Raw genomic sequence first — 27997 nt, 5'->3', positions numbered from 1 at the left:
CTTGGCTACCAGAAAACAGCTACGCCTTGGAAATGGACATCCCTCACTCTTGACTCCATGGGGGACAGTGAAAAGAGCTCTGAGGGCTTTGATCTGAGAATTCTGTGTAGAAACTTTCAAAGAGGCAAAAAAAAAAACCAAAACACTTCTCTCACTAAATGAAGTGAATGTCTCAGCAGCTTGAGCTGGAGCCACAAGCAAGCGGCATACAGTTTTGGACAGTGTGGCTTACACCACAGCGCCTGCCTCGTGGATACACACCTTTTGCTCTTTGTAGGGCCAGAGAGCGTGGTCTGCCGTGCCCAGACATCTCAGCAGCACTCACTGCATCGTTACTGTCGGCCTCAAATGCTGTGGAGGAGCCAGTGGTTGTAGCAAAGTGCAAAGTTGTGCAGGACAGCAAACGAGAGAGAAGCAGCTTTGCTAAAGTCACTCAGGGAGTAAAGGCAGAGCTACGAATTGGTCAGTGCTTGAAAACACATCGTGTTGTGCCGATCTCACTTGCTGGCCTCTTTACTCCTTACATTTCCTATCGAAGTGCAGGATGGTTCCTTATAGCTAGGATAGCGTGAATTATAAATATCACAGATGAGCAAATCCTTCGCTGGAGTGCAATTTCCTTTCTAAATCACAGCCCTTTGTGTTGAACACCCTGTAATCATCAGGAAGTGTTTGGATAAATGAGCAAATGCAGTTGTTTTCATACCCTCTGCCCTGTCATTTTAGAGCTATTTGAAGAGGATTTAGCAGGTAAATGCTTTCACATTCCAGCTAACTTCAGCATATACAAGCTTTTCTGTTTTCTCGTCATTATAATTAACCTGAGACAGAAATAACTGCAGTATACTGTCAAGAAGCGCACATTTAAAGCTTCCCAGAGCTCACTATAAATAGCGAGGAGGATATTTAATAGGATGCAACAGTAGTGGAGTATGTATTTAACTTCAGTGGAATTCACTTACCATTATAGAGATAGCAGCAGTGCAGTGCTTGGTGCAGACATTAGCTCAGGGCACTCTTAGAGTGCCTGAGGGGCCTGTCACCCAGCCACCTGCCCTAGGTGGACAGCAGAGGCTTGAAATCCCTGTCCTGCAGGAAACCAGCCAGAGCAGGACGATCCAGAGCAGCCAAGCCAGGCACCTCTGTCTTGTCTGGAGGGAACGAGACTTCTCTGGGGGTGTATTTCCATGGAGGTAACTGCTCCAGCTCTCTGGAAACAAAGGTAGTTCCTGCTCCAGGCCATGGCTGGAGGAGCTGGGCAGAGACCCAAGGAAGAAACCCATGGGCTCCATGCTGTGCCAGGGTGCATCTGGCCATGCTGAACCCCAGGCTGTTTGCACTGGCAGCTCTCTGGAAGAGGTGAGGTGGGCACCAGAACAGACACCCTCGGTCTCGCAGCACCCTGCTGGTCCCGGCTGCAGGGACAGGCCGTGTCTGGCCTTCCACACCTGGGCGGGTTTGGACCTTTGCAATCCCAACCATCTCCCCTCCTCCTTTCTGCCAGAGCTGGGCCTTGTCCAGGAACCAGGGAGAAGATAAACGTGATGGGATCTCGAGGGGCAGATTGCTGGAGGTGTGCAGGGAATCCCACCTGCTTGTGCTGCTCTAACCGCTGCTGGGCACTTCCAGTGTAGGAGCCACGGGCCGAAACGTGCTCACAGCATTCAGAGAAGGGACCTTCTAGGAAGTTCAGATAAGGGCCAGCCGGTAGCCAGATGGTTTTTCAGATCATCCACTGCCTTCTCGGGGCGTGCAGCTCAGAAAGAGCGGGCCGTGATACATCAGCAAGGTTGAGCAGGGGAGCGATGCGGTGAAAAGGGAATTGACGTTTTTCCAGGCCAAAACGTCTGAAATAATGAGCGAGGAGGAATGCAAAGGGGAGTGGGTAGTAGCCAGGATGGCTGAGAGCATTGCATACCTCCGCCAGCACAGGCTTAGGCTGCAGGTCTAAAATAGCCCATGGGAAGAATAAAAACGCAGTTAAGCAGAGGTGTGGACCTGGGAGCAGAAACAGGCCTGGGTTCATCTGGTGAGGGAAGCGAGAGGCTGAGGCCTTGGCCAGGGCTTGGTTGGGGCTTCCAGAGCAGGGGGCTGCTCCCCGTGGGCTTCGCAGACAGGCAACGTGTGCGGGAAGCCCTGGGCTGGGACAGGGCGAGGAGCAGGGGCTGAGTTGCAATTAGCAGTTGTAACCCACCCTGAAAGCCTTTTGTTATTTCTGTAGTATGTGCGCAAGGATTATTTCTTGTTTGTTTTCTCTGTCCATTTGTTTCAGGTTAAATTCCCCCCCCCCCCCCCCTTTTTTTCAGTCTTTCTAGTAGCCCAGCTAAACAACCATCTCTCTAACCGAATTTAATCTTCTAATCTGCTCTGACTCCACTTGACGGAGTTTTGATTTGTTTTAAATAGCTGAGGTAACATAATAAAGGGAAACAAAAAAAGCTGAAGTGCCTGCCACTTGCAGAATTTAGCCGGTGTTTGGAGAGAGATTTAGCTAAATCCTGGGGAAAGGGAACTGTCTTAAAGTACGTACTGATCAGTCTGCAGCTGAACAGGCTACCGTTGTAAAGCTCCAGTGTCTGCATCTCAAAAAAAAAAAAAAAAAAAAGGGAAAACTGAAGCAGGTTTATGAAAGACCTGTGAGAATGATTTGAAGCCTGCAACACCTGCCAGCTAGCAAGCTGGATTAAGAAACTCATTCAAACTCATTCAGCAGAAAGCAGGTTAAGAGAGAGCTTGCTCACCATTTTAGGTGGCTTGATAATGAAGAGCTCTGGATGTTGTCATACCTTGTAATAATTAGATTAGAAAAGCTGGAAGCTAGACAAGTTCAAGCTAGAAACCAAGCTGAAACTTCCCATGACAGTAAGTGGTTATGGTGCTGTTTCCTATGGCGTTTCAACTTCTAAAGCAAAAGTGAGGGTTCTGTCTGAAACGCGAGTGACCCACTTCACGTAGGGGTTGGTGCAAGAATTGCCAGATGAAATTACACAGGAATGATCAGTGCTCTCACCATGGGCTTGAGATCTGCAGTTGAGGTCCAGGCTTTTCTGAAGGCAGCAGCTCAAGTCCCCCAGCTTGCCCAAAGCCAACGCTTTACCCTACAGGCCTGTGCTTTCCTACGGGTGAAGGATAACAGTGTGGATTACAAATAGCCAGCCAGACCTGATCGTAGATACAACTGTCTGTCTGTCGATGGAGCAACTCCTTCTCAAGTAGCCGCCAGCCAGACCCTGGTGGTGCAGGCTGCTGCCACGCTGCCTTGCAGCACAGCCTGGGTACATGGGCAGGATTTGGGCTGTGCAAACGAAGTAGCACATTAAAAGGTTATGATTGTGTAGTGCCATCCCATATCCAAAGACCTGCTTCTTGTCAGAACTTCAGTCCTACCTGCAAAGAGATATTCAAGCCAAACCTTATATAAATAATTATTTTTGTTTTCTAATTCATCTTTTTCACCCTATTTCAACAGGGATATAAAGGCTACCCTGGACCACCAGGTCACCCTGGAGACCAGGTGAGTCTTCCTCAACCCGCAAAGAGGGATGGATTGACTGACTCTGATGCTAGTTTGGATCCTGTACAGCCTGCTCAGTGTGGACAGCCAACTCCTGCCAGGGGCAGCTTGGTACACACAGGGGATGCACAGTGAGCTCCCGCACTGCCGGGAGCTGTGCATACACACTGAGCATCAGCAGGTTGGTGGGAGGACACTGCCTTGGAGTTTCTAAATTGAATTTCTAATTTTTATTGCTCAACCACGTTAGGTTTATGTGGTGGAAGAAAAACCAGCTCACCCTATTCCCCCCTTTTTTTTCTTTTACATTAATTTCACCTGGAGTTTACTAGCCGCATCAAATTAAGTACTAATAAGTAATTCCCCTCCCAAAGCCCATTCCCCCTCTCCCCTTTTCCGTCCCCCTTTTATTTGGTTAAGTCTGATGTTTGCAGTTCAGAAAAAAAAGGGCAATGAATAGCAGGCCCTGTTAGCAATGATGTTAAAGGATATTATACATGAATCCATTTAGTTCTGAAGAATTTTGGCAGTGCTTCCTCACCAGTAAAATGCTTCCATATGCCAGATATAGATGCAGCCTTACACCTTCTCTTAGCCTCCTTGTTTCAAACTATCTGCTGCTTTCACTGCAGATGGAGGGAGAAGGAGAAATACCAACAGTTGCTTAATGCATGGATCCCACTGACAGGGCTTCTGCTTGCTTTTTTCCCCTCATTAATTTATTTCTCTGTCTACCTTTAATATTTTCTTCTTCTCTATAAATTTGCATTAAGTTAATTCATTCCACCCCCTCTCAAAGTAACTGAAAAGGTTTCTCAAGTGTGGCATTCACCTTACCTTCTCTCTCTTCTTTCCAAAGGGTGAACGAGGACCAGACGGAAGCCCTGGTGCCAAAGGTTATCCTGGCAGGCAGGTGCAGTAAATCTCATCGTGCTGTGCACAGACTAGGGATTTGGGTGTGCAGGTAGCTAAATATGTGCCCTGCTAAATACATGTCCCACTAAAGACAGTGCAGACCCCTGGAACAGAGAAACATAGAATCACTTAAGTTGGAAAAGTCTTGATCAAGTCCATGTTTGGCTTTCCTTCTTCCCTGCCCAATATCCTGTAGCAATGCCATGGCCTTTCACTGAGGGAGACGCTAAGGTGGTTAGAAAGCATTTTATGATTGTAATGGATAAAACCTGAATTTCTATAGCAAAATCTGAACAGTTTTTGCTTCAGTATAAGACCGTGAAAAAACAAATAGCAGCAGAGAAACAAACCTGAAAGCTGCTAACCCCTCACTTTTAGGCAAGTTCTTGCATCTGATGTTGAACAGGTTAGAAACCTGGGACATAAGGTGTATTTCTGAATGAAAAGATTTTAGCTAGTAAAATTTACTGATATAATCATATATATTCATATATATATAAAGTTATAAATGGACAACTAACATATAAATCAAATTTGTGGCTGCAAAAAAGAAGAATGAAAATCAAGTTTTTGTCTTCCATCTGGAAAATAAAATCACTAAGACAACGTTAGGAATGGAGGAGTGTGCAAAGGAAAATGGATCAGGATCAGACACTTTATTTTCTTACTGATATAAGATGTGGAGTAGTTGGAAGAAAAGTAAGAAGTAGAATTTAAAAGACCCTAATTGGAATCTGTATGCAGGCAGGAGACAGGCCCTGTAGAATTTTACAGTGAAATGAGTTTGTCATGTTTTTTTTAAATGGACACATTATTGTTAGATTCCCCCATTTTTGTATTTAGATACTTAATTAAGAAGGTAGGCAGATGTCAAAGACCCCTGGCAGTCTGCTGTCTTCCAGACTTCTCATGAGTTCGTATGTGAGTTTTTACCCAGATGTACATGGCATTGGACTAAACATGAGCTAGATCTGCAGAACAAGTCTGCATTCCCCCTGCCTCAGACTATCAATAGCGTATGATCTATTTTAAATTCTAAATTAGATTGATAACCTCATTTAGCAAATTGTAGGTGGAATATACTGAAGTCTGCTGGAGAATGCAGATGGTAGACCTGGAGGGAAGTTTTATGCACCTGACTAAATGCTGCATTCATACCCTGAAAGGCTCTCAGAGATGTGCGTGCCAAAGAATCTCCTAGGTGTGAATGTGCATTAGATGACTAATATAAAATGGTCCGAGCTTTAATGGACATACAAGGCTAATGAATGTTGTTTAGCAATTCACAGCAGTGCTCTGCCCATCAGATAAGCAGGGTGAAATATTTGTGCTTGACATACGAAGAACAAAAGCACTTTCTTAAAATGTGGTTTGGGTCAGGAAAGTGACTTTTTTTTTTAAAAAAAAGGAGCTTTTTTCAGTATATCTGAATGCTGTGTGTATCCAGCATCAGTGCTGTTTACTTTAATGAGATTTTACTACTTGTTACTCCTGTCAGCTGTGCTGGCTCTGCAGCGCTATGGGAGAGCGAGTTTGGCTCTGTTTTGATTTGTGCATCATAGGCAGAATTGTTAACTTCGCCCCGGCGGCTGAGTTCTCTGACTGGCAATGATGCATGAGCCAGAAAAGAGCACAACTTGACTTTCAGATCCCAGCCTGTGTGTGCAGAGCTGCCAGCTAAAGAAAATACGGACTTTGCCTTTTTTTATTATTATTACTCTTTTTGCTTCCAAAAAGGCCCAACAACATTTGGAATTGGATAAAAATTGATCTGGAAACTTGCTAGAGGACAATAAACATGAAAATTCATTATGCATTTTTACAGGGTTCCTTTTCACAGCAGTAGGGACAGAAATAGATGGTAATGCTGCGGAGGGTTGGAGATGTGCAGCACCTGCACTGCTACGTGACCTTGTAGGCTGTAAAAATTAGAGGGGCTCTGTCACTGCATCAGGGCTCGACTGTGTTCCCCAAACAGGTATCAAAATACATTTGTCACTGCTATGTGTGTGTTCAGTTAGGCAGGAAAATGAAACGAGAGCCGTCGGGTACAGAGGATCACTGTATGTTGCTTCTGAAGTGTAATGCAACCTCTGCGCCCTGCTGCATTAGTCTTTCTGATCTTTCTGATCAGAAATCATTACTTGAGCCCCGGGGAAGGCTCACTACGTGCAGCTGCCTCAGGTTCTGCAGAGTCACAGCTCCCCAACAATGGGAGATTTGTGTTTGTGTCATTTTGTGTTTTGTTTTTTTTTTTTTCCTCTTTTGTTGATACGCCTTGAACTCAGCACTGAAAGCAGAACCACGCAGGGACGGTGCTGGAGACTTGGCAGTACTCGTTAGGTGAAGTTAAAGGCTGTCTACATTTGTCTTTGTTTTCTCCCTTCTGTTCTAGGGCTTACCTGGCCCCATAGGGGAAGCTGGTCCAAAAGGCAGTCGGGTAAGCAGCCTTTGATTTGTGTTTACTTGTTTCTACAAAGGGCTTCTCAAGAAACTGTATGCTTAATTTTGCAGTCCTGAGACAAATTCCTTTAGGTTGTTGGAGTCAGGGGATTTTAATTGCACACCGCTTGTTTATTGAAACTCTGTTAAATTTTTTAAATTAAACTCTGAATATACCAAGATTGAAGATCAATGATAGTTCTGATGATGTAAAAAAAATGTTCCCTTCCTTACATTGCAGGAAGGGAAGAATGGTATACAAATTCCTACAAAAGACCAAAGTCTGAACTTTCTGCAAGCCCCAACTCCCAAAGGCCTCTTTCGTTTCAATAAATGTGGTTCAGTGGTCGTTGACCATGCTGAATATGGGCTCTTTTGGGTATAGTCTTGAGTTTGGAAGTGATTTATATCATTACACAGAAGGGCAAGCCAGCATCTTGAAGCCATGTGCAAATATAAACATTAATATTTCTGTTCTGCCTCCTTTTGCTCATCAAATTGAATTGCTGGGAGTTCTTCCTCACTGCAAAGGATTTTCTTTTCTTTTTTTTTAACAGTTAAGACTCCCTTTAATCACATTTTGTTCTTTTCCTGCAATTGTAAATTCACAATGAGATTCTGACCCAATAAAATTCCCTCTTTCCCTGACACGTGATACTTTCTCTATATGCCATAAATTCAACCAGCTGGCTTTCATCACTGGGAAAACTGCAAGGAATAAACAAATGCTGACCCTCTAGCTAGCTGTATGCCTGAGCTGGGGAGGGAGAACACGTGCTCGGTGTCCTGCAGGGGAGAGGAAGGTCTGGGAGAGAACAGCTTGCTCACCTCGCTTCTGCAAGTGATAACATTTTTCCTGGTGTATCCGTTTCACTGGCCTAACCAGGATCTCATGTAATTGTCAAGTGGTAGCTGTACAATTCTGAGATCACTGCTTTGCAGAAAGACTTGAAAATTATTTTCTGCTTTGCACCCAAGTGCTGTGTACTGAAGTATTTCTAGCTCCCCAAGAAAGCCACTCAGTACAACTGCAGTTAATCAGAATTGGGTACAGATCTCTAAGGCAAGATCTCTGCATTTTGTGGAGTAAGGCAATCGGCTGTGGGCTCTTCTCCACCTCCCCATCTCTGTTTTTTGATTCTGCAGGGAGTAGTTCAGGAGTTGCATGGTTTGTCTTGGGGTTCAGGAGGCAAAGGCAGACAGCATCATTACAATGTGGCCGTATTTCCCAGCGGGATATCGTCCCTAAAGGAAGCGCAACCCAAAGGGAGCGATGGACTGGTGAAAGAATTTGGTGGGGCTGACAGTAAGAGATTTAGTGATGATGGAGAAAGAAAGATGAGAGAAAATCAGTGTTAGCACTTGGCTCTTGTAACAGCGAGGTGCCACTGAGGGGGCTCCCTGCTGAAATTCACTTCCTCTCGATTCTGCATGTTTGGCACAAACAGTCCTTTGCAAAGGACCAGCACACAAGGTAACTTTGTGCTAACTGCTGAGCAAAGAGGATTAAACACAAGGCTTCAATTGTTGCAAGGGAAAGGAAATGTAGCATTTTATGCAGCGCGTCCTGTCTGAGCGGGATCTCAGAGCCGCACAGAAACATCGCGTACCCGAAATGCGACCGCTGCTGCTGAGTGCGAAAGGAATGGGTTACTTCTGCCATCACTCCTGCTAACCTTGAACCAAGCTCCCTTTCCCTCAGGTACGCTCAGAGCCAGCCCAGGTAAGGTCTCTTGTTGCTGGCCTCTTCCTGCCCGGAACCCTCCTGATCCCTGGTGTGAGGGTATGTGCCCTTGGACTACATCGTGGAAGCCAGCACCATGCAGTCCATGGGCATATACACTTGCCTCAAGGTTTATTTCATCACGGCTGCCACTGACCAACGCTGGAGGATGCTCTGCTGCTCTTCAGGAAAGACAGACTGACTGGCTGCTAATGGATAAATAGAGTTGACTACTTGTTTCTTCTTTTCTTTAGGGATATATTGGTCTCCCGGGATTATTTGGGCTACCAGGGGCTGACGGAGAACGAGTGAGTATTTTCTGAAGAAAACCTTGGTGTATTGCTTGACTGCAGTTCTTCAGAGCCTGGTGTAACCTTTTCTATCCCTTGTTCCTGAGAAAAGAGGCAAGCATGACTAACGTTTGAACACGCCTTCCTTAGCCTGTTTCTGCCCTTGCATGAAGACCTGTGTCTTTGTGTGATGCTGATATTCAGCTCAGGAAAACCCGCACTTCAGGCAGGATCCTCAGACCACACTGACATGTAGGAAGGAGTTTTTCTGTGTTGTCCTTCACTCAACATCTGCCGTCCTCCTCCCCCTTTCAACCTCATCTTAGTGGGATGGGGCTGGAGAACAACGCGAGTGGAAATTTCCTGCTCCCACATGACTGGCATCCCTGCCACAGTATCCCAGCGTTTTGGGTGTCCAACTGGAGGTGTCTGGAAGGAGCCTGCCTCTCGGAAGCAGCAGTGCCTGGGGTTCCTGACGATGGCTTTCCTTCCAGCTGCATCAAGTTGGGCGGTCAAGACTGGGGCCCATGGAAGGACACCTCTGGCTGTGTTCTCACGTGTCCTCCCTTCCTCCCACCCTCTCCATCGTGCCTTCTCCAAACCCATGTGCTCAGGGCTTTGCAGGACCTCCCTTGCTTTTTTGCTCCTTTCCCCCAAGTCCTCCCACCTGCCTCATCTCCACCCATCCAAGGACTCCCTCTTCCCCCAGCACGAGCTCCTAAGGAAGGGCGCTGTAAGATGAAGCCTGTTTTATTCTCACTTCTTCTCCCTCAAACACAAGCTCCAGAAACCAGAGAGGCCCCGGGAGCATGTGGGAGTGAGTGTGCCTGCCTGGGAGGGGACTGCCCTGCGCTCGAGAGTCGCAGATTTAATGCTTGTATAACTAAATAAGAAACATAAACAGAAGTTCTCCAGCGAGCGCCTTGGCGGTGGCCTTCAGTCGGTTCCAGACCAGTAGCTTAATGACTGCTCCTGCTAAGCACAGCCTCAGCCCGTTGCCCTGGGTGTGGATGCTGCCTGCGTGTGTCCTCGGGGCCGTAGTTAGTGGGTGAAGGTTAATTGTCCTCTGCTCTCGCAGCTGACTGCAAGGAGCTGACATTTTGCTTCCCGAACAATGCCACAGTCATTAGCCTGTTTTGCATTCCCCTTTCTTTTGTTTTGTGTTGTTGGTTGGCTGTTTGCTTTCTCAACCAGACCTATTATTTTTTTTTTCTCTGTGTGTTTTCCTTGCAGGGGATCCCTGGAGTTCCTGGGAAGAGGGGCAAGATGGGTAGGCCGGTAAAGTTTTTCCTCGTCTATTATGCAGACTTTGTTGAATGAAACTGTAAACAAAACATATGGCTTTTGGCTGGGCCCTTCACTGTCTTCTGATGGGAGCTAAATGGGGAGATCAAACAAACCTTTCCATGTCCCTTTTCTCAAGCAGGAAGAAAACTGAAGATAGAAGTACTATTCTCTTCCTTTCATGCTCTGCCCACTGCGCAGGCATTTCTGTTCTTTGTTGCACTGTCCACGCTCCCTTGGGTCCTACACTGCTCAGATTCTCTTCTGCAGTGTCTTCCCTCGTGCTCCCACTGAATGTGCTTTTTAATTCCTGCTGGGACTGCAACATCCCAGGTACCTGTGCTCGCTCTGGTGCTACATCTGCTATTTTGTGCTCCTACCGGTCCCATCACATTTTCCTCTATTTGCTGTGATTCTCTCCAACCTTTGTATCACCTGGGTTTGTATAACACCAGTATGCTTTGGTATAGACGCGTTTCTGTCCTTGGTGGTACAGACAGGTGAGATGGGGACATGCTTGATGAGCAAGGAGACCAGGTAAACTTGAGCATGACCAGGAGGAAGAGGTGTTTGCAGGTAGGGCTGAATAGGAGGTGGAACTGGAAGCTGCACAGAAGGGGGTTTGTGCTGCCTGATTGAGGAAACCAGTGCAGAGATCTGGAGTCAGTGCAGAGATCAGACACACTCATGCTCTGGTGTTTCGCGTCATCTTTGCACCTTGTTCTTCATGTCAGCCTGAGTGTCTCTCAGTCTCCTGACGTTGCTCTCACAGGCTCCTTGTAAAATATCCTCTCACCCACACACGGAAAAACCCAGTGCTTTCCCCTTGTCCTCCTTGCATGCGAGCGCGTGCTTTCCAGGATCCCCACGCCCACCGCGTGCTGTTCTCAGCGACAGCCGTGCAAGCAGCTCGACAGAGCCCCATTCATCCGGGCTGGCTGCTCTCCTCTCGCCGGGATGGGGGAAGGTTGAGCAGATTTTTTGGGGGGCAGTGGTGGAAATGTGTACCAAGTCTTACAGTTTTGTAAGCCGCTCATTGCACCAGAAACCTCCGTGATGAATAACTGCAGCGAGCCAGTCGATGTAAGGATGACTCACTGACCACAGCAAAACAAACAAAGCAACTGTCGTTAGGTACAAGGCTTTCTGCTCTTCGGCTCCTTTCTGCGCAGCCCATGCTGTAGACTCAAAGCATCCCAGCTGTTGTTTGGCTCGCGCCTGTAATCTTCCAGGCAAGGGTTTTTTGTCTGGCGGTCACTATTACAAACAGGGCGCTCCTCTGAGACCCAGGAATCTCACAGCCTCGGAGGCATTCAGGCTTGGGATCTAGAGAAGGGACTAAACGGCTGCACGTGAGCACCGTTGTTCTTCTCGGCTCTCTCAGAGAGCTGTGGCTCCATCCCCGTTTCGTGCCATCAGGTTTAATAAGAACTCCTGAATGGACCGATGCTGCTGATTTGTACTCCCAAGTGTGAACAAAAAGGTTATGTGGCATCTAGAGGTATTCAGGAAATCCCTGGGAGAGCAGAAAGCAGGAACCAGCTGAGCTGGTTCCCTTCCCAACACTTATCTCCTGGCCGGGGCTGTCTCCCAGCCGGCTTGCAGCGTTCGTGAGCCTGCAGTGATTTTTCTGGTCTCTCACATCCCTGCTCCGTGAGGTTTGCTGGCACGGCTGCTGTTCCTGTTCTACTTCAGCGCTGTCACAGCAATGGAAAGCTCTTGGGAGCCTCTATTAGCTACCATTCGAGGCTGGTAAATGCTCCGGGGAGTGGGGAAGGAGCTGTTATCAAACACATTCTCTACCTAGTTTTGCTCGGTATGAGACAGCAACGGATTAAGAGGAGCAGGGGGCTGGGGGAGTTTGCATGTGACACCGTGGGCCTCCCAGAATGATGTAAGAGCAAACGATTAAAATAGACGAGTTGGACATGAGTCAGATTTTGAAAGCGTTCCAGGGAAGTTAAGTTCTGCAGAGCTGTGCGGGACACGGTGGATCTGTCGTGGAAACAGCCGGCCCCACCTCCAGCTCCGCTCTCCCCGGTGCGGGAGGCGAGCGCGCTTCCCACCGTGGGTCCTGGGGCTCCTGGGCGAGGAGAGGCTGGGGCTGGGAGAGGGAGAGAGCCGTGGTCAGAGCACAGTGTGCTGGGGAGAAGGAAATATCTGCCCTCTGCACATCTCTGGGTCTGCTGCCTGTTTTAGAGGTAGGCTGGGGGCCTGGAGCTGAAGGGGCTGGCTGCTGAAACCTTCAGTTTTGCCATTGCAGTGGCTAGCAAAAATGTGTTTTTTTAGTGTTTTTATGGATTTTTTATGGCATTCTGTTTGGCGTCTGGGGAAAAAAAAAAAAGAATAAAAAAGCCACGTTTCCATGATGGCAGCAGGGCCATGCTGGGGGAAGTAATGAGAGAAGCTGCTGTCACCTTCCATCACGGCATGCAAGCAATCTATCAGTCTTAATTCACCTTTAGAAAGGAGACGTGCTGACACTGAAGTAGCACGCAGGAAGAGGAGGTATGGCTGGTCACCATTCGAGGTGGGCAAAGCTGAAAGTGGCGTGTTTTCCTTACGCTATGGAAGACAGGTAGCTACAGTCAGGTACATCTGCGCTGTAGTTTGTAGTAAATTTCAAATAGAATATGATCTTTTCAGAAGCTCTCAAGTCCTGTTAGAGAAAGAGGCTTAAAGGGGAACTTTCAGGAAACGCATCCAAAGAGCTTTGAGCTCTTTTTGGTTCCCCTTTGTTAATGGTGAGTGATTGTGTCCCTTATCCTTTTTCCACATGTGTAGGGTATCAATAGCACACCAGCAGTGCTGTCTTCTGCCTGATCTTAGCTTATAAAGTGTTTTTTTTAGTAGTATTATTTTAAAAGAGATAGGAAGGAACAAAGCTTAGTTCCAAGACACACTTAGTAATTCTTGTGTTTGTCTGAAGTCTGTTCACGTCTCAGCAAAGACGCCTGAGGTTGCCTTCTGCTCTGAGAGCCTGGCGGTGCTGCTGGTCCTGTGCCTGGTCTTCTCGGAGCCTCGCTGTGCCAGGTGCTGTGCAAACACCTCACGAAGAAAAAGCCCTGGCCCAGAAAGGCTCCATCAGGTTGGGTCCTGGGACAGCACAGGACCAGACCAGCCCCAGGGCTGGGAGGTCGAGGTAGCCGTAGGGTGAGCCAGTCGTTAATACCTCGAGCAGTCGTTTTGGCTTCCCTAGCTGTGCTGGTCGTTACTGTTCTCTCTTTTGCCATCCTGTAGCTCGTGTTGGTGAGCGATACCCAGCTGTTGGGTGCTGTGAGAGGGTGTCCTGCGTGCCTGCAGACCTCCAGCCAGGGGACAAACGCTGGCTGTGCCACTTGGCTCTGCACAGCCTTTGGCAAGTGCCAGCATCACCGAAGTGCTGCTGGGAGGAGATAACGTGACGTGGAACTGGAAGTACAGGCACGGAGGGAGGCTTAGCACTCGGGACGTGTGGCCAGGACGGCTGACAGCTCCGCCGGGGGAGCGGCCAGAGCCTGCCAAGGCCAGGTGGGGAGATGCTGCACTGCCCAGGGGAGGAAGGGGGTGTGGGGCCCCGCTCTCCCCACGATGTGCGACTTCAGAGAAGCTGTTTGGCTCTTCCTGGGTTCGTGCAAAGTGGGGATAACACGCTCAGCTGCCCTTTGGGCTCAGTGACCGAAATGTGGCATGTGAGTGACAAGGATTGCTGCTCCGATGTCAGAGAAGAGGTTCTGTGAAGTGGTGCGGGGATTTTAAGCATTAGGGATCCCTATAGGGGTGACGCCAGAAGCCTCCCTTCCCTCTGCCTGTCGGCCACAGCGTGGAGGTCACGAGAGCCAGCAGTGATCTGGCAGCCGCTCTGACGTAGGCTCAGTATTTGTTGTGAGCATCAATGTGGTGGCGAGCTGCCGAATCTGGCATCCGTTCTCCAGGAGCTGACCACAGCCGGGGTCCCCCTTGCCAGCTCCCAGCTTGTAATGCGGCGGTGCCTTCTTGCCAAGCTATTTTTCATGTCTGCTGTCTTCTTCCATGTTGACTTATAAAGTTAATGTCTTAACTCCTGCCTCCAGTGAATGCCAAGCCTCCAAATACTCTTTTTTCTCCATCTGATAAGTTGTTAGAAGTGCATGCGATGGCCCTGCACTCCCTACTGAAGTGGGAAGGCTGTTGCATCATCTGAAAGCGTATTGCCTTGGGAGACCAGATAGCAAAAAGCAGGGCAGCCTTGGGGTTGTGGAGGTTTCACTTTACAGCCTCCCCCAGCCTCCTGACGTATGGCTAAGATAACTTGGTGGTGAACGTAAGCGTGTGCGGCTTTGCCAAGTTACACAGCTGTAGCTGCTGTCTGTGCAAACAATGGGGGGACGTGTTTTGCCATGCGTCTGGAAAGGCTGGCATAACCACAAATCACTGAGAAAATAAATTGTGCTCCTTTCTGTAGGGACTGAGACTTTAAACAGCTCCTCTCTTCTCGCTCCAGTCTTTTCTCTGCTTTGGATGGAGCTGAGGCCCTTCCTTGCGTTTAGAGGGAACCGAGCTCGAGTCTCCTGCACTACACGAGCTGAGACTTGGGAAGCTGTTAACAGCGCTTCCAAGTACCTCTTCCTTTACGAATCGCTGCCAAACTGCTTCCCTTGAGTGGTCTCCTCGGAGGTGCAGAAAGGCTGCCCATACGGCAAACATGGCTTAGGAATGCACCCAGAGAGCTCTCACCTGCGGCACTGAGTATTGTGGCTCACATGGGCTCACATATAAAAATACTTTAAAGAAATATTGTAATCGTAATTTTACTTGTAAGTGTGCTGTTAGGGGCTGTTTGTGCAGGTAAACCAACAAAATGAGCTGCAGGAGGGAGGGCAAGTGGGCTGTAGGAGGTGATGGAAAGGACTCAGGTAGCTCGCTCTGTCTTGTGCCAGTACCCCTGCACAGCACCAAAAACTTTGGTGTCTTCTTTGGAACTGATTGATTTTTTAAAAAATGCTCTTAATCATTCTGTTTGCAAGAAAAGCAAAGTTGAGGTCCTGAGAACTGGTAATTAGCAAAACTCCCTTGTTACTGAGAGAGACTTCTAGTCCATGGATTGCATTTTTCCTGCTAGCCATCTAAGTTGATTCTTTGCTATCATTTTTCTTTATTAGCTTAAATTGTTGAAATAATTTGGTTTGAGAAATTGGTGACTTCTTTAATAGCTTAATCTGGTTGCTGAGACTGGGCAGCTGTTCTCTTCTGCCTTCTGGGCCGGGCTCACCACTCTGAAATGCAGGAGCAAGCCCAGAGCAAATGTCACGTTCTCTTTTTTGGCCCAAATTGCATTCCACATGTCCAGAGTTTCCCAAATCTCTGTGGTGAGGCACTTGTGTGGTTACTGATCACTCTGATACCAGCACGTGTTCTACGTCCGTGATTACAACATCCAAATAATCTGGCAAGCTGGACAATATTGGCATATATTTAATTTTTTGGAGAATAGGCAAAATGAAGCACTGAAAGCATAGGCAAAAGGCTTTGAAAGGTGCCAAGACCCATAACTTCTGCTGAAACTAAGGATGGTTTGTTTCCAAGAATGTTCTCAGTGATTTGTCCATTGTCATTCAGAAAGCTCGTGAAGAATTAAATCCATGTCTCCTGAGCACAAGAGCATCCTTCTTCCTTCGGGGAAATGTTCATTCATAAATCAGACCAAAGCTCCAAAATGTTTTTCATCAGAAATAAGAAAAACTAATGCAACTGTCCCTGTTGAATCTGAAAGCATTTTGATCTTGACTTTCTTAAATAGGAGGCTGCTTGATTTGGAAATCTTGGCCATAAGTAATTAGAGGCATTGGCAGGTTCGGTGCTCTTCAGCATTAGGTAATCGAGTCTGTGTAATCTGCACTCTGGTAGAGCCCCTCAGAAGCAGGAATAGATCATATACCTGCATGAAAGGAGCAAAGCAGATGGTTGAGAGGGTGGAGGGGCTGTAGGGTGACTTCAGTGGTGTCTGGCTGTAGGGGCTTCGGGGGAAGCTGGCTCACCGCAGGTGGAACTGGCTGCCCTGGAGGGCCAGGCTCCCGCAGCTGGAGGGGTAGCTATGCGAAAAACTGCCACGAAATCTTTATCCAAAGAGGCTGTGACACGGAGATGTGAAGTGTGACACAGAAAGAGAGCAAACCTCCCTCTGGGGTGACAAAAGAGCAAGCCCACCAGCCCCACACCGGGCTGAGGGGGGCATCCCCCTTCTTTGCAGGGATGCGAGCTGTCATGGTCCCGGGTCTAGACTGAGCAGGAGGCAAAGGCTCCTGCGTGGCTGTGTGAAGCAGAGCTGGTGAGGAGGCCAGCCGGGAGCAGGGGTCTTGCCAGGAGCCCCTCAGGGCGGCTCTGGCTGCTCAGGGACCCAGCGCTGGCCCCGAGCCACCCCGCTCGCCCTCGCACCCACCTGCGGGGGGCTCACGTCTGCGCCCTCCACCACGAATGCTCTCAGAGGTGTTGGCTGCCAACATAAGCTACATTTGTTTATTTTATTCTCCCTCTTTTTTTTTTCCAGTCAATGCCTTCTCTCACCCTCAGCCTCACTTCCCCACCACCTTTTTTTTTTTTCTTTGGTTTAAATTGTTTGACTTGCACGCTCCATCCCTGAGGAGACTCCTGGGCAGAGATTTACCTGGCCGGAGCCAACTGGCAAATGCAGTCTTTTGCAGACAAGACAGGAGGACTGGTTGGTTCGAGCAGCTTCACCTTCAGCCAACAGGAAAATAAAATCCTATTTTTGGAGAAGGATTCTGTTGGCGCGCAGACCTGCCAGGATTCCTCGCAGCAGCAGCTGCCAGACTTGCCTCCCTTACTCCACCAGGGAAAGTGTTTTAAACTGGATCAGATGGTGCGTACATACAACACACCCACCCACATGCGCACACCTGAAAAGGCCTCGGGGAAGCAAAGGGCTCTGCGCCTCGGGCCGCTCTCTGTTTCCCTGAGGATGGCTGCTTGCAGGGCACGAGGCAAGAGGTGGTGGCGGCTGCTCAGACCCGGAGCAGCCCTTTGGCTGACAGCAAGGAAGGGCAGGCTGCTCTGTTTGCTTTAAGCAGAGGAAGAAAGGAAGGGGAGGTGGAGGGGGATGTAATCCCCGCTGCAGGAGGAGCTGTTTCCAGAGTCTGTCTGGGTCTGGTTGTTCTCAGCAGGAGTCTCCTGGCATGCGAGAGGATGCCCTTTGCAGGGAGCGGGATGAACCAGGATTAAGGCACTGTTGGGGGACCTCAAGGTATAGATTTAGTTACTGGTCCAGCTTCAGGCTTCTCAGTGTTACCTGGGATAAATCAGCTTGCGTCTCTGTGTCTCAGTTCCCTCTCCAGCAGTGGTTCCCTGCCTTCACCGAGCGCAGTGAGGACAAAGTCTGCAGCCACTGCTTGGGGTGGGCAGGGGGGAGCACAGAAGCCCTGGGTCTTGCTTAGTGCGAGCCATCTGCTTGTATGGTTTTTCTCCAGCTCCTCTTCAAGTTTCGCCTCGCTTCTTTCATTGAATTTCTCCTTCAGACAATGTGAAATCCATTCAGCTGAGCTTTACTGTTATTTTTTTTTTTACCTTCTGTATTTCCCAGCTGTGAGATGGAGCCAAAAGTTTTGTCATACCTGCCTCCAGGCACCGTGGAGGAGCACCCCGCTGGCTCCTGGCCGGCAGGACGTGTGAGGCAAACCTTTTCCACCCGGCTCCGCTGCCCTTTGCCATTCCTTCCCAGTCCTGGTCCTTCTCCGTGTGTCCCCTCCCTCCCACAGAGCAAGCAGGATGCTCAGCGGGTTGTTTTTCACTAGGGTGCTTTCATTTGTTATCCCAGTTCTCGAGCAGAATTCCCAGGGACCAGGCTTCCCAGAAGAACAGCTGCACCCTGAGAAAACAGTAGACTTTTCCATACTGCAAAAACCCCTCTGCACTCACTTTGGGAAGGCCAGGAGACTTGTAAGAAAGTGCTGGGCTCTGTGATGCCTTTCACAAGCCTCCTGTAAAGGGCACGAAGCGAGCTGAGCTGCCTGCCCCGGTGTTTGGGCTCCTCAGGCTGCTGGAGCAGAGCATAGGAGAAGAGACGCGGTGGGACAGAACAAAGGGGTTACCATAGCCCTTTTGCAACTCCTACGTTGCTTGTTTCAGTTGAATAGCTCTAGTTTTGTTCCTGAGGAACATCTCTGGCCTTCAGGCTGAGGCAGGAGGGGAGAGGATCTGAAAAAATAGCTTTTGCAGACATGCAAGATCCAGGGAGTTAGGATGCTGTGGTCACTGGAACTGTTCTTGTGGTTTAAACTGCTACTGCTTATCCCATGGAAAAAGAGTGCTTTCTTTTTCGTTAGGGGCTTAACAGATTGATTGTCTCCTGCTGTGAACAGGACTGTGCTACAAGGTCTTTGGAGTCCTTGGAGACTGTGTGGATGCCGAAACATCCTCCTTCATGCCACAGCCACCAGCCTTGGTCTCATTTAATGCACAAAAGACTGCTCATGCTTGTGTTGCCAAGAGCAAAGTTAGGGGTGCCTGGAGTTCATTGAACTGAAGCTGCTCTTTCCATTTCTCTCCTCTCCTGGGTTTTACAAAGGAGGCCAAAAATTACCAGGCGACCATCCATCCCCCCAGAGACCTGTGAGCCTGGGCTGGGTGGTGCATGTACCGGGAGAGCAGACGGCACATTAAGGATAACCAGGTGCTGGCAAGGATGGGGCTCTGCTGCTGCCTGCTGTCCTGGGGCTGGCTGTTGTAGCTGTGATGCCAGCCTACATCCCTCTGGGTTTTATTCTCCATTTCTTGCCACTTTGACCCTTTTACAGCCCATCTCAAGGATGGGAAGAAGCCCTAGCTCCGTGAGGGAGCGTGCTGCTGTGAACTGGTTTCCATGTCGAATCCCTTGCAGGGTGGCGTTGGCCAAGTTGCCTCACCCCAGGTACGTACCCAGCTCTCTGCCTCTGAAACAGGAATAATCTGCTTTTTAAAATACTTGGAGATCTGCTGTTGGAAAGCCTATATAAAGGCTAGATATTTATTAACTCTATTAGTAAATGCCTCAAATTTCCTGTGTCTTTATCTTTAAGCAGTGAGGTTAGTACTAGAAACCAAGACGTAAAAAGAGATTAGTGGGAAACATTCATTTAAATAGTTTCTTATCTGAGCACTTTTCTGGCAGAAGAGTGCATTGTTTATATCACTTTGGAAGAGATTTAACCCAAATTTAGAAAATCCTCTTAGTCTGGAGCACGCATTTCCCTAGATGATATGCTGCTGTGGCTGTATTGATTTCATTCTACTACGCAAACTAATAAAACCTTCCCAAACTGGCAAGGCCTTAGCTCAACAGGAGACACCTCAGCAGCCCCAGGGCCAGGTTGCTCAGTGGTATCTGTGGGTCCCTTTGTGCCCGGCTGTGCCCCCTGAGAAATGAAGGCTGCGGCTGGGGGCGTGCTGAGGGCTGTGCCTGCACTCTGCAGCAGCATGAGTACAGTATCGGGCTGTGCACACTCATATTTTCCTTGGCAAGTTGTACGACTGTAAACAGCAAAATATTCCAAGGCAGTCTTTTTTTTTTTTTTTTTGTCTTGCCTGAGCAATGAGTTTTCCCTACAAATCTCTGTTCGCATCTTATTGATTCAGCATGTCGCGGAGTTATTTTTCCTCTATTTTTATTAAAGAAGGTTGTACCCCCTGGCACCCCCCGCCTGCTTGTTATATTTGACGTCTTTGTCTCTAGATGGCAGAAGGCTTTTTCCAGTGGTTGCTTACCACAGCTTCTTGGCTTTGTGCACAGGCTGGAGGGATGCAGTGCCCAGCTGGAAAGGCAGACAACTTTCCCATTCGCCGTGATGCCTGTAAAATATAAGTATTGAGTCCAAACAAGCAAGCAATAGCTTGCATCCATTCATGAGAGCGTACCGTAGGGGACTGGTACAGAGGAGATGAAATCCTAGCTCAGAAGTCAGTAGCAAAATTGCAGTTGTCTTAACAGATCCCCCGCATTTCACCTGGGGTGTGACCAAGCAGCTTTCTACCTTGTTGTGTTGGCCATGAGTTGTGAGCCACTGACGGTGAGTGGAGGTCTGGCTCTGGCGAGGCAGCCTTTTATACGTAAATACAGTTCTTAGTTTCCATCCTGATGTCCGTGGTGAGAACAGTGTGGAGAGGAAAACAGGATCGTAGCCCACATCCAGGAGGGAGAGCCTGGGGCTAGGCTCTGCCTTTGCTCTGTCCATGGGCAGCTCTTCCAGCAGATAACCTCCCTTTGAGCTCAGAGCTGAAGGAGGGGATGCTGTGTCATATTTTATCTGAAACTGCTGGTGTTTGAGCAGGTCCCTGACAGCTCTCCGCAGCCTGCGCCCCGCCAGCCCTTTGCTGAATGGCGTGCAAGCTCAGGGCAAGGTTGGGGCTTAAACTCAACGGCTTCCTCCTTGAAGACAGAAGAGTAGTGACCAGCAGGGTTTGCTAAGCACGGAGTTACAGCCCCCTGTGCTGAGCTCTGGCTGAGGGACACGGAGCACAACAGGACAGGGGAGAGCCAGCTGCTGGGTGCGTTGGTGGTACGTGGGGCACGGGGGGACTTGGTGCAGCACGGGGTCTGTCTGAACGAGAACGTGTCATGCCGTTGCGTTCTGGCTCAGTACCTCTTTTATAATTGTTTGATACCTTCCAGATTTGTATCAGATATAATGAGACTATGCAGAAGGCCTTGTGGTGACCTTTTTGTGTAGTTAGCGTGGTCTTTCACAGCTCTGGGGTGCAGACCGTAAGGAGCTTGGAGCCGTTTGTTCCTCTGGCGAGCTGCAAGGTCACGAATGCATCGGGGCGAGTTCTCCTGGCATCTTTGGTCAGCCCCATTAAGCATCGGCATGGGCTCTGACAGGCATTAAGTTATACTGTGAGAAGGGGGAACTGTTAAAATGACTGTGGTAGTCAACGGGGTGAAATAATGCAGATTGACGGTCCATTTTTGAGGACAGTCATTGCAGCAAGGTTTGTGAATTCTTCCAGAACATAAAGGATTTAGGATTGACTTTTAAGGAGGTATTGCATTTATCGGTAGGGCACTTCTTCTAAAGAGGATAGGAAGCACTGTATCATTAAATATAGAGTAGGATTAATGTTTCACTTGTAAACTACACAGTGTAATCCTCAGGGCTGCGTATCCTTGTGGGACATACTGAAAGTACTTTGGTGGACCAAAAGGAGAAAAAAGCACTGATTTTCACCTTTCTCTGTCCTTTGCACTCTCACGCTTTCTACACGGTGCTGCTAAAGCCTTGCCTGCCATCTGAAGCCTGCCCAGGGCTGAGAGCTGCTGTTCAAAGGCACAGCTGATGGAGGACCGGGCACAGCCTGCAAGGCAAGGCGTGAACGGTCAGGTCCAGCAGCCTCAGCAAGGGGTGCTTTTCACAGCATGGCCAAGGAGAAAGCGTTCCTGTCTCCTCGCTGTGTTTTCCTCTGGAGGTTCCCACCAGTTAATGCGCAGCTCATGGCTGAGACTTGTAAACGAGACTTCTGGTTACCCTTCACTGGCCCCAGGAGAGGGGAGTGAATCAGCTCTTGGCCCCGCAGAGCCTCTCGCTGGGCGCGTGCTGGTGGAGCAGGGGTGGTTTGGACGAGGACAAGCAGGCGGCTTGGCCCAGGCTTCCTGGTGACCTGCTGTCAAGTGCTGCACTGCGTGCTGGGGACAGTCTTTAAGCTGGCTGCTTTTACACCAGGCTGCATCAATAAGTAATGCTGATGTTTTTCTCCTCAGGGTTTTCCTGGTGATTTTGGGGAACGAGGACCTCCAGGCATCGATGGGAACCCAGTAAGTTGATGGCTTTTCCCCTTGTTTCTTTTCATTGTGGTAGACATATCGTGCTAGTGAGAGCTGAATGAAGCTTCTTGGTTTGGTGGCAGCTGATAGCATTTTGTTGTTCCTCCTGAAAAACAAATGCACGCCCCTGCCCTGCTTGTGCAAGCTGCAAATTCCTGCGTTCAGCTCAACATCCTGTAGCTGCCGGGTCATCACGCTGCCATTTGCTTTCTGTCTCCCTCCGTCATCTTCCTTGCACCTTGGTCTTGATAGATGCTTTCTCATCCTGAGGGTATGATTAGAAGAAAAATCAGGTGAGAGAAGGTAGGGATGCTGCTCGTGAGGAGCAAGCAGTGGCCAGAGCATGTGGTCCATGCCACAGGAATCGCCCTCTTGACTCTGGTGTGCTCTGGATGGAGCAGTGTGTGAGCAGAGCAGCAAGACAGGGCCCGCAGAGAGAGGGCTACATTGTCATAAGGCACCGCAGATGGCTACGAGACTGCATAAGCCCTCCAAGGAGCAGGCCTGGTGCTCAATTGTGGAGAGGTTCGAGACAGTACGTAGAGAAAGAGGCCACCCCTCTCCTGCTTTTCACCACATCTCATTTCCTGACCAGGTACAGCGAGCTGGTACTGCATGGTTTGCATCTCACTAGCATGTAGCTGTGAGCTTCTAAAGTGCTCCAAGCTTAGTGCCTTTCCTCAGCAAAAGGGAACCATCGGCACCGGTACAAGTGCCAGGTTGCCTGCTCTGGAGCCTGGGTGTGCCGGGGAACAGATGCAGAGGTCTGGGCTTCTGCTCCCCTGCTTCATGCCTCCCCCAGCCCCAGCGCAGTGAGAGAGGTCTCCAGGCCCTTGAGTTCTCGGCCTCCCTCCGATCTCCATCTGACCCCTGCTGGCTTTCTAAGAATGGGATGTGTCTCCTGGGAACTGGGTCAGGATGGTCCCAGAGACCATCTGAGCAGCTGGATGCTAATAAGAATTATTTTGCTCTGTTCTTGTAGCACTTCGTGCCAAACAGTTGGGTATGTGCTGTGTTTTCCACTGCTCACAAAACATGCCATTGTGGATTGTAAAATTATCAGATGTATTAATTATTTGAAATTATTTTCTGAATGGCTCTGTCAGTTCTTCCTCAATTAGCAGACGAGGCGTCCTGATTCATCTTTGAAATTCATACTGTCTTGGCTGTTCACACACAACATTGCAGTGTGGCTGTGGTGTTCAATGGAGTGATTTGTGTGAAGCAATCCACGCCTTACGCGTCTTAAGTTCCCATTCATCACATATGCGGCATAAAAGTTATTTTCACAAGCAGCTCCAGCCAGCAGGCCAAGCTCAGCTATGCTCCAGCCTTTGTGGGAATTCAGCAGCAGAGTTACAATTGCAGTGAACTGAAAGAATTAGATTCCCAAGGAATCCTTCTGCAGGAGTTTTCCCATCCCTCAGTCAACATAAGCCGTGGGTCAGAGTGGAATCAGTAGTCCCAGAGTAGAAAACTTTCTAGATTGTATTGCTGTTTCCAGCCAGCCCACCAGGAAGAGCAGGAGTCCTGGAGGTCAGGAAGACTCCATTTCTACAAAGAACTTGTTTTGTTTTCATTTAAATTCGCTAGTTGTCTAAGCCCCATTCAGAAGATGTGCTCGATGTTAGTCGAACGCCAGTTCCCAGAGCATCGGGGAGCAACAAATGTCCTTTCCGTTAATTCATCCAGAAAGATTGCTCTTCTTTCATCTTATCAACGGCTCTTAAATATTAATGTGCCTTGGAGATCGTAGAATGAAAACAGACTGTTTCGGCGGACTTGAAGGGAGGTTCACAGGGTCACGAGTGGAGTCACAGACACAGAAAAATGCCAGAAAGTCTGTTTGCGGAACACACAGCTATGCCGAGTTTGCTAGGTGGAGCATGCAGCTAAATCGCAGGCAGGCGGGCAGGCTGCCACGGGTCCTGAGCTGCCCCATCCTCCGTTTGATCCCCGAGCACTTACGCCACTGCCGTCGCACGGCGATGGACGAAGCCAACAGCCTCTGATCTTTCTGTGCCTCCCAGACAGAGCCAAGGCTCCCGCGACCGCAGGGGCATTCTTCCCTCCTACCATCTCGCTGAGAACTGTCGAGCCATTGCATTCCAGATCCCCGTTCCCGGAGCGCTTTAGCCACTCTAATTAGTCTCTTAATCACAGGAATTGGACATGGGAAAGGACTGTTGATTCATCTCCTTGTCTCATGTCCCAGTGCCAGATTCATGCACTGCAAAGGAGGATGGAGCCCTATTTCCCTCACAGGTCAGGGACCAGCCTGTCACTGCTGATGGCCAGGAAGGGAGCACCTGGAAATCCCTCCTTCCCAGCCCAGGGAATGGTTTAAATGACAATTTGTCTGGCCTGCCTCTCCCAGAGGAGTCCACCCCCTCCTCTTCCAAGAGGAAATCCTTTTGCATTACACTGAGGCCGTGTGTTTCCACATTTACCCTTTCTCTTAAGGAATACCCAGGTGACGTAACTCAGAAATCTAGGCAGTCCCACCCGGTGGGACCCAGAGCTGAGCATTCAGCCAGCCTTCATCCCAGCCACCCTTGGAGCCTGCAGAGCTCCTGGGGAGACCCAGGCCACTGTGCAGCTCCTCTGCCGAGCGTCCCCAGGGATGTTTCCTCTCCTCGCTGAGCCTAGCAGTGCCAGGCCTTGCCTGGATGCTCGAAGCCGACCTTGTTGCAGTAGCTCTGAGGACACAGAAATCCCACCCGTGAGGAACAATTGCTCCACAGATGTCCCAAGTATGCAGGAAAGGAACCGGCCATAAAAAAGCAATTTTAGGCTGGTTGAGATTATGAAACGCTTTTTGTGTGTGCTTGCCCAATAGTCCTTTACTCCACTTCCCATAAAATAAACACACGTAACCCTTTGCCCAGGAAGGCTGAGCACGTTTAGTCACGTTGCGTCCCCTTCTCTTTCATTCTTTCACTGGGCAAATCTTGCCATAAAAGGGGAGCTTTATTGCACCGAAGGGGACTCCACCAGATGTGCGCCATAAACCGAGCTGGTCTGTCAAAGAAAGTAGCCAGTGTGATCCAGAGCAGGGGTAGGGTTGCCTGAGCCAAGGGGAAGTTTAGCAGTTCCAATGCACTTGTCTGGGGCGGCCCTGCTGGAGCTGGGTGTGTGTGCGGGCAGCTCCTTGCTCCGACAAGCAGCCTGCTTGTCGGAGATCCGCTAAGGGAAAGGCACAGGGACAGGCTGAGCTTCACGGAAGGATTGGTGAAGTGCCTGGGGAGCTAGACGGGTGATGTGTGGGGGTCTAACAGCTCCTCTGCTGCCCTGTGCCAGGAAATGCTCCCAGGCATCTGCTGGCACCCCTGGCACCCACCTGTCTTTGGGATGCTGGCACAAGGGGAGTTTGTGGTGAAGTTGGGAAGTCAAAGCAGACCCGGAGAGCAGCCCGTGCCCTGAAATGGGGTGCTCTGAGCCACTTGGAAAGCCTCTAAGGGGAGGCCAGATGGACGAGAGCAGGCTGCTGGTTCCCTATGTTACACCACCCCTCCTGGGTGCTCTCAGCCTCGGAGTACCCCATGGTGCCAACCACGCTGCCAGGGCCCATCAGCCAGCACCAGAAGCCAGTATACCCTCTCTTCAAATTGCCCAGTTTAATTTTCATCTGCATTCTCCTTTTTTCATGAGTTTTACTCTTTCTTAACCACTCCCAAACCCTCACCTTTCCCCGTGCAGAGCAGCACCTTGCCTCTCCATCCCACCCTAGCTTTGCAGCCCCCGTGCCCCCTCTCTGCCCAAGCTTTCCCATACCTCGAGGCAGCTACCACTGCTCTCCTGCCTGCCCCACGCACATAAAATGCTGCTTTTATCCAGCCTGCTGCTGGGAGGGGACATCAGCCTGCAAATAGCCGCAGAGCAACAAGCAGCCCTGTGTCTGCAGAGGCTGAGCACCCACAAGAGCGGGTTCAATGGCGTGGAGTCTCTCCATCACTTTGGCCAGGGAAAGGGGTTGGGGAGCGGGGAGGAAGGGGGAGGGACGGTGTTTTCCCTGCCCTCAAGCCCTTGAAACACTGAGCTGCCTTTCAGCCTCTGTTTGTCTACAAAGAGCCCATAACCATGTCGGTCTGTCTTTCCTTTTAGGGAGAATTGGGAGCCCCAGGTCCTCCTGGAGTCCTTGGACTCATTGTAAGTACAAAAACAAATGGAGATCTGGCTTCTCGGGGCTTTAACCCTTTTGGTGTGCATAACTACACACAGATTTTCTCCTTCCTGTGCCGAGCAGTGAAAGGGATGACTGTGTATGGGGGAGGCGTGACGGCTGGGGAGAGAGGAGTGGGCTGGTGGACCGGGAGGTGGAAGAGAGCAAACCCTTTCTAAGCAAAAGGGAACAGAGTAAATATTTACTGTTAGTGCACTTACTGCTAGATAATTCGCCCTTTTGATAACATTTACCAGGGTATTTCTTCTAAGATGCAATATTCATTCCATGCCGGAATCTGTCATCTTTTTAAAAGCGAGTCCCTGGGAGCAGTAACCTAAGGATGCATAGTTCTTGCTCACTGGAGAGACCACGTGCAGGAACTGTCTGTCCTTTGGGTATACAGGAATTTTGCACATGCTCCCACCGTCCCACCACTAATCCAGGTAATTGCATACATAGCCAAATTCCACCCTTCGTTACACCCCTCCCCAGCAGGAGATAAATGGCTGTAAGGAAGGGTGGCAACTCATCCCCTGGCAGCTGTGCCGGGGGTTAGTGAATGCCCAGCTGAACACATTCTGGTTTATTTTTAGGGCTCAGTACTTGTTTCAAGGTATTTCCTTCCACGCACAAGAAGTGGTAGGCTCTGTTAGCAACTATAGCTTTCTTTCAAAATAGTTCCTCCTCAGCTACGATAATCCATGAAAATTTAATTTGCATTGAATGGTTAGAAACAGACTCCCTTTGCCATCCCGTAACTTAATTACAGGAGCAAGTAAGTCAGGCAAGATTAAGGCCTTGGCCATACTGGGCATTGCACAAACACAGAGCACCAAACCTGGAAATTTTATACTCCTTGGAGGAAAAACAGAGAATATGGTAGTATAAGTGTATTTGTCTTGCAGATGGGGGACTGGGGCAAAGGTGGATCATTTTGTTATGGGCTTCTTCCTGGCTTTACTTCTGAGGCAGAAAGTCAATCCTTGGCAGCGCTGTTTTTTCAAGAGTCGCGTGCCGCAGCAGTGACGCTCGGCTGCTGGCTGCTGGCACCGCTCCAAGCAGATAAAAACCTCAGCCCAAGATTCAGCTCAAACTGAGCAGGATCCTGTGTCCTGGGAGAACAGGCAGCTCCTGAATTCGGGCTGCTGAAGCATCTCTGGCAGGACTGATCTAAGGGTGACCCCTTCCATTTCCCCAGGGAGAAAGGGGCACTTCCAGCCTGCCTTCTCCTCCCTGCAGGGCAGCAACCAGCCCCCTCCTGCCCTGGGCTGGCTGCAGGGCACATAGAGGCATTGGGGTTTGCTCCCGGCTGGCCCACGTCCGATCCCTTCCTTCCTCCCCGCTACAGCCCCCCAGGGACCGGCTGTTCCCTCCGCGTGCCCTGCAGGTGTTTGGGCTCGCTGTTTAAAAGGGGTTGGAGAGCAGAATTAGAGGGAACTAAAGCCTCTTGCTCTCCTAATTAGCTGTGCGGGCAAAGCTTTAAGTAAATGCGTTTCTACAAGAAGCCTTTATGCTGGGAGGCATGAAAAGGGCATCTGTTAGGGGCCGCGGCCCAGCGCTCCCGGCGTGGCTGCGGGCCCTGACTGTGGGCCAGGGCCGCGCTCCCTCAGCAGGGCCGGCCCTGTTTATTGACACGCTGCCCACGAGGCTGCCGCGCCGTATCACTGGCTCCCTTCATGGGCTGAGAGCAATCAAAGCCTGCTTCAATGTCGGCCACTGAAGGCTTCCTTTTATACGTGCGTGTGCAGGTACACACAGCCACCATGAACTCCAGTGTCCCAGGCAGCAGCTTCTCGCGCAAGGCCCGATACGTGATGCCGGGCTGTCTTCTCGCTGCAGCCAGTTGTCCAGGCTGCTGAGGCACCTCTGTCCTTTCCCTCCTGTTTCTCCCCTTTCC

General features: G+C 49.7%; 1 protein-coding gene across 8 annotated transcripts in view; it reads left to right on the top strand.

Annotated features, from left to right (window-relative positions):
* The window catches only part of COL27A1 (collagen type XXVII alpha 1 chain), a 198499-nt gene that overhangs the window by 88507 nt on the left and 81995 nt on the right, over positions 1–27997 (top strand). For all 8 annotated transcript variants that reach the window (XR_010826088.1, XM_066980818.1, XM_066980819.1 and 5 more), the window contains 7 exons: positions 3470–3514; positions 4374–4427; positions 6825–6869; positions 8849–8902; positions 10118–10162; positions 21873–21926; positions 26040–26084. Coding sequence is in view for 7 of the 8 variants with exons in the window: in XM_066980818.1 (XP_066836919.1) it covers positions 3470–3514; positions 4374–4427; positions 6825–6869; positions 8849–8902; positions 10118–10162; positions 21873–21926; positions 26040–26084 (342 nt within the window). In the remaining variant the exon portion in view is untranslated. The remainder of the gene's footprint in view (positions 1–3469; positions 3515–4373; positions 4428–6824; positions 6870–8848; positions 8903–10117; positions 10163–21872; positions 21927–26039; positions 26085–27997) is intronic.

This window comes from Anser cygnoides, chromosome 20 (assembly GCF_040182565.1).
Source record: "Anser cygnoides isolate HZ-2024a breed goose chromosome 20, Taihu_goose_T2T_genome, whole genome shotgun sequence".
Lineage (NCBI taxonomy): Eukaryota > Metazoa > Chordata > Aves > Anseriformes > Anatidae > Anser > Anser cygnoides.
This window is presented reverse-complemented; position numbering and strand designations above follow the sequence as displayed.